The sequence below is a fragment of the Elephantulus edwardii genome, unplaced genomic scaffold (assembly GCF_000299155.1).
Source record: "Elephantulus edwardii isolate Elephantulus edwardi_28Jun2011 unplaced genomic scaffold, EleEdw1.0 scaffold00080, whole genome shotgun sequence".
NCBI lineage: Eukaryota > Metazoa > Chordata > Mammalia > Macroscelidea > Macroscelididae > Elephantulus > Elephantulus edwardii.
The window spans coordinates 12585075-12594736 of NW_006399830.1; the positions used below are offsets into that span (position 1 = coordinate 12585075).

General features: G+C 53.4%; 1 protein-coding gene across 1 annotated transcript in view; it reads left to right on the plus strand.

Annotated features, from left to right (window-relative positions):
• Positions 1 to 9662, plus strand: part of LOC102845174 (serine/arginine repetitive matrix protein 3-like) — a 38280-nt gene that overhangs the window by 25149 nt on the left and 3469 nt on the right. Inside the window, exon 11 of the mRNA XM_006889794.1 lies at positions 9489 to 9662. Coding sequence (XP_006889856.1) covers positions 9489 to 9662 — 174 coding nt within the window. The remainder of the gene's footprint in view (positions 1 to 9488) is intronic.

Below are 9662 nucleotides of genomic sequence, written 5' to 3' on the forward strand. Positions count from 1 at the left end.
TGGCTATAGCTGGGAGGGCGGGGCGAGCACTCCCCTCACCCTCTGTGCCTGGCAGGAGACGTCCTGGGCCAGGAACCCCTCTGTTCTCAGTCCGCGCGCCCACGTGGTACTAGTATCCGGGTGGCAGATTCCCTTGAACTTGGCGAGCTGAAGGCCAGAGAGAGGTTGACCACGTTCAGCAAGATGGGAACCAAGCGGGGAGGAGCCCAGCCTCCCGGGGCGCATCGGGGAGGGAGGGGCTTCCGTGGACATCGGTAGGGGTCAGTCAGGAGCAGTATTCAAGAGACAGGGTCCCCCGTGGGTCGCACTTGGGCCCTGGGCCTCCCTTCCTTCACCAAGCCTTTTCCCCTCTCTGAGCCTCCTCCTCCCTCTCTTTTGGACCCTTCCCCATTTCAATCCCCTTGCTGCCTGAGTCCCTGTTCCAAGGAGAATGGTCCTCCCACACTTGGGCAGACTTCCTAAAACTGCCGCTGGCTATCCCGATAAGACACTTCCCGGAGCCCATTGCTCTCTGAAAATCCAACACCGTCATCCACAAACCTGCCTATGCACCCGCTAAGAAGGGCACAGATCCCTGGAGAGCCCCAGCAAACATGGGACCAACTAGGCCGAGGAGGGGAATCTCCCAGACCCCAAGGAGGGGGTGATTCACTGGTTGGTCAGAGGGTAGAGTTGAGACCCATAGAGAGAGGAGGTTCAGGTACTGGCAAGGGCTCTGGGTGGGCACATGGGCCTTGAGTGGGGTGGCCTGTAGGTTCCTCCCAAGGCCTGCCCCAGATGCCTCAACTGGGATGGGAGAGTCGCCCCACCCCGACCTCAGGTCTCAGCAGCGAACCTGTACGTGTTGGTCGGTTTCATTTTAATTTTTGGCTGTCTCCTTTCACTTCCTTTCTTTTTCTCAAACATCCTTCCTCCCATGCCTCAGAGAGAGAGGAAAGCAGGGACAGCTGGCAAAGACTCTCGGCCTCAAGGTTAACTTTTATTTAAGGACATGAGTTGTCTCTAGACTGTCCCTCCTGGACAAGACACCAGGCTCCTGGACGCTTTGGGGCTTGGCTGGGTCACGTGGAGAGGATCACACGGTGCCCTGAATCTGTTCTGGGGCAGCAGAGGACACCCAGGTAGTGGAGAGCAGCCGTGGCAGGGACTGGTTCTGGGCTGAATCACAAGCCCCAGAGATGATGAGCTGAAGTGGGGGTACTCAGGAGAGGAGTGCACCTGCCCCTACTCCATGGCCACAGAGTCCAAAGGCGGAGTGCACCCAGCACTTTGTCCTCAGAGCACCACATCCTCCTGTGGCCTCCTGAGAGGCTAGGGCTGAAAGGAAAGCCCCTTACAACTCCTGGTCTCCTCTCCAGCCCTGGAGGGCTGAGCAAACCCCACTTCCCATACCCCATGCACACAGAGGGGCCCTGGGCTTATGCAGATAAAATGACCACAGCTCGGCCCCCAGGAGAGATCTGTTAGAGAAGGGGACCCAGACCTTAGGGAGGAAGCCTCGGGCAGCATCCAAATCTTCTCTCCTTCCCAAAATGAGACTATCTTCTGGCAGTTTCCTGGGGAATGTTCTGGAAGACAGCACTTTGTCATACCTTTCACATAACATAGCCCCCAAATCCAATTCTGAACTGTGGACTCCGGGAGGTCTCGGAACCGAGGGCATGCCAGTCCTCTGACTTGCACACTATCCCACCTTCTTGCCTCTACTCCCTCCTGGAAAGACTTTCTGTGGAATGAATGAACTCCCTGCAGGTCCAGGGAGGTGAGATGGGGGCAGGGGTCTAGTCTTTTGCCAAATAACAAGAACTTTGGGAACAAGTCCAGGGGGTGGTATTCTTGGACACTACCTTTAAAAAGAGAGCAAGAAAAAAAAAAGGGGAAAAAAAGCTCAACATTTTTTAACCCAGTCTATGTTTTTGTTTGTTTTTTAGCCTCCCATTTGAAACGTGGTAATATTGTGATTCCATTTCTTGTTTAGCAGGCCAGGGAAGAGGGTGGGCGAGGTTTTGTAACTTTTCCTGTTATTTTGGTTTTGTTGGTATTTTTTTTTCTTCCTTTCTTCCTTTTTTCCCCTTTTGTAATGTACAGAAATGCAAACTATCTCGTTTTGTTTTCTCTCTTCTCTGTTGTTCTAGAATTTTGCTTTTGTGCGTGTTTACTGTGGGAACCTTTCCTCCTCAATGCAGAGATGGGTTTTGAATTTCAAATGATCATTAATCATATACATATCTCTCCCTGTACTCTTTTTTCCCCTCTTTGTAATAAGAATTTAAAAGGGAAGATAACTCTAAAAAAGGCTGAATCCCGTTAAACCACAAAACAGCTCCTGCCAAATCCACTGCAGCAACTGGCCTCTCCCCAGTCCCAGGGCCCGGCACAGAACAGCTTTCAGATTAGCAAGTGGTGTCACCTGTACTTCTCTGTCCTCACGTATAATGACCCTCAGAGAGAAACTGACAGACTCTGGGAGAAGAGATTTCATTTGCAGCCTGAGTCACACAAGGGAGCTTCCTGCATCTTCTCAGATCAGTCTAGCTGCTGAGTCTGGACAGGATGGGGACAGGAAGAGGGAGGTGACTCAGCACCTTCAGTCTCAGGGCCTGAGATCCTGAGGAGGTCCCACTGGAGGGGGCTGGAGGCAGCTGAGTTCAGCTCAGGTGAGGAAGGCAGAGGCTCCAGGCCAGAGAAAAGCTCCCTTCTTCCTGCTGAGAACAATGCGGTGACTCCCAGTGTATCTGTTTGCTGTACCATCCAATGCCAAGGGCAGGGGACCTTCTGGGTCCTTACGCTCACAGGTGGCAAAACTGCAGCACAGAGTCAAGTGACTGGCTCAAGATCACACAGCTATTTCGAGATAGATTCCAAGGGTGACTCCAGGTCATGGTCTCAGGATCATCAACTCCAGAGACCCTGAGCTAGAGCAGAGGGGAAGGATCTGGAAAGGCCCAGACCCTGAGCCTGTCTGAGACCAAGGCATAGGTGGGCCAAGCTGACTCAGGGACCCTAAGGTCATGCCTGTGTACGTAGAGAAATGAGGAGGGGGTAGTGTGGAGTCCGGGAGCAAGATGCCAAAGAGGAAACCTCATGGGACAAGTTGTCCCATCCAGCCTCTCCTGGTGCCTTCGCTGACCCCCCTTCAGCCCTTAAAAGTAGAAGTTGGCCCCACCCTCCCTGAGTAGCCTGAAAGAGTTTTAGAAACAGAGCCCTCCCCGGCTCCATCTGTCTCTGGGATTAGAAGTGTCAGAGAAACCCCAGAGTGAACTATTGGGCAAGAGTGGCCAAGGGACAGATGAGGCTGCGAGCAGGTCCAGGGAATTCTCTGGCTGAAATTTCATCACATAATAGGGACAGACCCAGGAGGGAGGGGACCAAGAAGCGGTGCCCATCATTAGTACTCCCTGACCTACCGGCCTTCTTCCAAGTCTCATTACCAGCCCCTCCAGAGAAGGGCAGTGACTGCAAGTAAAGTGAGGGGACCCCTTAGCATTTCAGGCAGGGTACCCCTCTTGATTCCCAATGCAAAGGACAATCTCCTCCTGTACCAGTCAGATCTGATTTGACGGTACACACAAAAAATAATGAAATTTTTTAAAAAAAGATGGCTTTGACTAAAATGATGCTGAAGTTAAGAGAAGAGGCCTGAAGCATAATTGGGGCAGAATCAGTCCTCCAAATTGAGTCAGTGACTGCTTCCCTTTTAAAATCACAGTTCTCCTCCCCTCCCTATCTGTCCCCTCAGATTGGCCTGGTAAGCAGCTCTCTCTGTCCCCGTGTCCACCTTTCTCACTCTTTCCCTGTCTCTGTCTTTCGGCCTCCCACTTTCTGTTTGCCTCTGTTTCTGCTTCTCTCGCTGATTCTCTCTCTTCCTGCGTCTCTGTCTCTCTCTCAGGCCTCTCTTCCCACGGCTGCAAGCCTGTCATTCCATTCACCCTCTGGTTCTGCTTCCATTCGCTGCTTCCTGCATGCCCTCTGGAGGTTTTCTGTTGTTTAAAGGCTTAAGGAAAGCTTGGCTATTGAAGTCAATGGATTGAAAAATAATAATAATGATAAAGTGGAAAAAAATGGCTAAGCCTGAGTGAGCCCCTGCCCATCCTGGGGGGGCGACCCAAGAGCCACATCGGCTGCTGGCTCAGTGGGGGCGTGCAGTTTAGAGTCACTGTCTCTCCCCCTTCTGCATTCCCAATGCGGAGACCTTCTTTTCTTTTTTATTATTGCATTCCTGTCCCTGACCGCTGAGAAGGTAGGTATCCCTCCCATCAGACCAGCCCCGCCACTCCGCTTGGTTTGAATGTGGTTCTCTTTCTCGCTCTTTCTCTTAATCTCACTCTGGTTGGTTGTGGTTTTATCTCTTCCCTCCCCTTTTCTTTATTTATTTCAGTGACTACTCATTTGTAACTTGCATTTTCTCCAAATGAGCTGCAAAGCTGTATTTCCTGGTTTGTCATTTCGTTTTCTTGACTCTGCCCCTCCCTCCCATGCCCCCACAACTTTTCTGGGTCATTCTTCCCTCCTTTCCATGTTCCCTGCCCCTCTTCCTCCCTCTCCACCCCTTGCCCGTGTTCCTTCGCTCCCCTTTCTCATCTTGTTGTCCGAATGCATTTCTGTGTGATGCAGTGCCCCCTCTCTGAACGATATGGTATGCTGCGGTGGAGCCAATTCGGTTTCTGTTTTCTGGATAACTGCCTACACCCTTCAACTCTGACAGCCCCTGGGCTCGAGTCATCCTGTTGGCTCTGGGAGGGTCCACCTGGGCCTTGGGGCCTTCTAGGCCTCCAGAGTTTGGATGAAGTTCTAGCTGAGCTTACCCATCAGGGAAGAGCCTCATCCCGACCCCTTAGGGTGACTGGAAGCTTCCCTCCATCCTTCTTTGGTGGAAAGAAGGAACAAAGGCTCCCAATAGCAGGGAGCTGATGCCAGGGCCTAACCTGGCCAGTCTTCTGGAAGTGATGATAGTTGAATCTCAGGAGTAAGCTGGCCAGGAGCAGAGGTCACAAAGTCTGAGGAGCATTGTAGGGTCTCCCCCATACTCACTGGGTCAGGTCTCTGAGCACCCCCCTGTCCCTCCCCCGACTACACCCCACTGGCCTTCCTATCTTCTGGGCTTCTGCAGCTTCCTGTGGTCTCTCCACAAAAAGTGAGCCAGAGTGGACGGTCAGAAAAGGGTCAGGGCACTGCAGCATAATCAGGCCTGCTCCAGGCAATGTGACTTCCACCCAGTGCTCTCAGTCACATTGAGGTATCAGAATCAGGGGTGCGCCCTGACAGACCCCACCTCCTCACCCTTGTGCCTCTCGACTGCTTTCTGTCCTCCCTGGTGTTTGGCATCTCAGCTTTTGTGAGGCACAGAGGGCTTTGAAAAGGTTAGACCCAACTCAGCTTGTTTAGCGTTGACCCCAGGTGGTGCTGGGAGAGCAGTAAAGGCAGCCTTTCCTCAGAGAGGGGGAAAACTCTGCTGGTCTGATGGCAGTGGGGAGGGGAGTAGAGGGTCCATCTTTAAGAAGTGTCTGATATGAGCCAGGACGGCAGATGTGAGGCACTTGAGAACTGAGCTAGTGGTCTGAGGCCTGAGAAGCAAGGATAGAACATCCCAGACAAATGCTTACTTGTTCTTGTGTCTTAGAGTAGAGGGAGCGGGTGACACTCCACCTCTGCTGCTCTTTTTTTCTGACCCTCAAAATGTCTTCTTCTTGTTGTTGTTGTTAGGTTCTGTCGAGCCGCTTGTGACTACAATATCCCTGAAACCTGCCCTCCCCTGTGCCAGCTTTACTGTCTCTGACACACCTGCCCTCATAACGAAAGCAAAAGAAAGGATGCCAAGTAGAAAGCAGCACCAAGGAGCAGAGGCTTCTGGGAGCACCACTGAGGCAGGCAGGGTCCTCCTTCACCCACTCACTCGTTCACTCCCCATTCATACATGACTAACAAGGCTTGGCTGAGCACCACCTACCAGGATGTCCCTGACAGGAGAGGGGCAGGCTAGCCTGGGTCTGCAGCCCTCACCCCCCAGACTGAAGACACGACTCAAAATTATGAATATGGAGAGCTCAAGGGGCCTCCTGCCCTAGCACACGGTCTGGCCAAGAGTCCCTGTTAGATCAAAGAATATGGGATTCTGTGGGATCACAGAGGCCTGTACCTGTCAGCCCGAGGTAGGGGGGCAGTCAGGAGACACTTCCTGGAGGAGGTGATCTCTGAGTTGCTGTCAGCATTAGTCAGGCTGTGAGTTAAGTTTCACACAGCCATGCCCCCGGTTCCCAACATAGCACTCCCGTTGAGAAGAACCCGGTGACTCCATATTTGCCTTTCAAAGTGCCCACTCATCACCCAGTTCCCTTACCCTATGACACCCCAGTGGTAAGGTAACTTAGGAGTGGGAGTCACAAAAGGTGGGCTTCCTGGAGATGGTGTTTGTAGATCTCTGGGTCACCACAGTCTTGTCCAGCTATGAAATCCCCTGGTTTCTAGATCTTGTTCTTTTCTTAATGGCTGAGGAAAATGAGACCCGGCCAAGCTGAAGACCAGGCTTGTCCTTCTGGTAGACTTGCAGTGACCCTTCCTCAAGAGTGTCTAGGTGGATGAGGAGACATGAAATTGGCTCAAGGGGCTTCCTCCTGGTCCCTCAGGGAAGGTTCAATCCACCCCCTACCCAAAAGCACCTTCCTGCCATCCCCTATCTTGGCACTTGGGGGAATCCTTCATGGGACCTTTGGCCTTGTACCTCCCTAGCTTTACACAGACCTATCAAGCAAAGACCACATTTATTCCCATTTTACTGGAAGAGAAACTGAGGCCCCTAGAGTAAAATCCCCTTTCGGTTCCACAGTAAACCAACATCAGGCCTGATTTTAAGGTGTTCCGCTTTGCCCACTGCTATCCTCTGAGGCTGTTTACAGACCAGTTGGCAAGTCAAGAAAGAGAGAGGGAAGGAAGAAGCACCTGGACACCAGGCCAGGCAGGGGTGTCCTGCCCAGTACAGAGGACCTAAACGGGGCCAGTAACATGGGACGAGAATCTGGGTGGGAGCCACCCCCTGGTGCCTAATTTTAGCCTCTGCCCACTTGCCTAGCAGTCTCCCTGACCAAAGCAGCAGAGAACATAGTGACTCTTTGAGTCGGGTTTCTGTTTCTTGGTTTGAGGTGCCTGTCCACTCACCTCATTCCCTCACTGGCAACAATATGGCAGAAACCAGACCTATGAGGAGCCTGGTGGTCTCTTTTTTATTTTTTCCTCTGAAGGGAAAATGATGCTGAGAGGCAGAACCTAGTGCTGGGGACATGCAAGCTGTGAGGTACCAGCTGGGCCGCCTACCCAACTACTTGGGGAAGGTGTATAATAGAAGATGAGGTCTCCTGGGGATGCCTGCTGAGAACAGATTTTACAGGGACCATGGTTATAACCCCCAACTCCATCTCTCTGAGCCTAGGGTGACTTAGAAGAGTTAGGAGACTCAACTGAGAGAAACAGCTCAGTCCCAGGTGCTTCTGCCCCAGAGACAATGGCTGGCCCAGGAGAGGTGTGGATGGCTTTGGGCCGTTCCCACTCACTACTGCCAATCCTCAGCTGGCTGGACTGTCCACCCACAGAGCTAACCTCTGACCCTCCCCCTCCACTGTCCAGATTTGCTGGAAGCCTGCAGAGGCCTCAGCACCACTCTGGCCCCTACAGGCAGCACCAAGTCATGCCAAGGAAACCCACCATTCTGGGTCCCTGGCTCCCACATGTCCTGAGAAGTGCCAGCCAGTGTTTTGCATTGCAAAGGCTGGGGTCTGGCCCTGGCCCCTTTCCTAGGACTCCTCCAGGCTGAGGTCTGGTTCTCTTAATGGCATTTCTTCCCTCACCAAACGGTGTTGAGCTGACGGGCTCTATTGCCAAGTTTTGTGATCAACTGAGCTTAAGAGCAGAATCCAAAAGCTCCGCCCTGGAGCTGCACAAAGTCAAGCTGGGGGCCCGGTGGGGGAAAGGTGACCTGTTAGCATAACTGGAGAAGGGGTCGGACTCTGGAGGGAGGGGGGAAGGGAACGGGTGCTCGTGGGGGCACACAGAGAATCCTGGAATATTGGACCTGGATGGGACATTGGAAAACAAAGCCCAGGCCTCGGATGTTGCAGAGGGGGAAACCCAGGCCCAGAAGGAAATCAAGACTTGGCCAGGGTCACTCAGCGAGATAGCAGCAGGCCCAGACCCCTGGTTCCCAGGCAGGCAGGGCCCTTTTGTTGGTACCTGGTGCCCTTTTTTATTCTCTGGATCCCATTCCACGTGTCCTAACTCCATTTTTGGAAAAGCATTTAATTATCTCTGCCGAGCGGTCACTCTGGAGGCGCCCGCTCAGGCCCGAGGAGCCGGGTGCTGCCTCCTCTCAGGCCTATTAATGGGGTGGTTGCATTTCTCTCTCTCTCTCTATCTCTCTTGCGTTTTTGTGAATCTAATGATGAACTTATGCTACCACACTTTTCCCTTTTCTTACACACCTTACCTACTAAAGGAGGAAGTGCCACTTTATTGGTAAGTGGACGTTAACCAAGAGGGACTTAAAAAAAAAAATCAGAACCTTGAAAAATAAAAAAAAAAATTAAAAAAGAAAAGAGAGAAACAGAAAGACAGTCGGGTGCTACTGACAGATCCTCAGCTCTCTGCAGGGCCGGAAAACAAAGCAAGCAAAATATTAACAGAAAAATGTCAGTTCCCCAGGAGATAAGACATTGTTTTTTTATTTCGTTTGGTATCTAATGACATTTGTGGATTTCTTTTTATTTTTTTGGTTCCCCCCCCCTTCCTTTCTTCGGTTCAGTTTTGAGTTCAGTTGTTCCCCCATCCCTGCCCTGCCCATCTGTGTGCCGTGTTGTTCCTCCATGCCCCTCGACCACCCCCTATGCTGGGGGGGGCCAGGCCTGGCGGGCTGGCCCGACCGACCTCCTGGCGTCCCACCCTCTTTTCTCTCCACCGGGAATCGTCTGTCCCATCGGGGAGGATGCCAGCCCCGGTGCCCATCCTGGTGCTCCCTCCCTCCCGCCCCCCAAACCCCGCTCCGTCCCTCTTGTGTTTTGCATGCCAGAACCTTGCATGAGCTGCACTGTTGAGGCCAGAAGGTGGACACTCAGGAGAGGCAGAGGCAGGGCAGGCGGGAACGTGTGTGCGATGCCCGGGACTGGCAGCCCCCGCCTGGGCCCGGTGAAAGCCCCCTTTCCTTCTCTCCCCCCACCCACCCGTCCGCTCTCTCACCCCAATCTCTGCTCCTCTGTCCTCTCTCTGCCTCTTCTTTCTCTACCACCCTTTCCTTTTGCTAATTTCTCTGTTCGCGCGTCTCTGCTTCTGTGCGCGCCCCTCTCTCCTCTCTTGGATTCTCAATCTCTTCTGTTTTCTGGGTTCCCTCTCCTTTCTGTCTCCCCCTCTCTCGGCTTCTTTCTCCACTGTCTCTCTCCCCTCCGCTGTCATTCTCTCTGTCGCCCTCTCCACCCCCTCCGTGCCCTCTCTGCCTCTCTCCCCGTCAGAAGCCCAGCTCGCCCTCGCTCAGGGCCCGCGACAAGGCGGAGGCCGCGCCACCCACGCCGCCCGCGCGGGGCAAGGACAGCCCGAGCCCACGCTCGCCCAAGTCGTCGTCGCAGGGCCGGGGAGGCCGCGCGGCCGGTGGGCCAGCCAAGCGACGGAGGCGGAGGCGGCGGAGG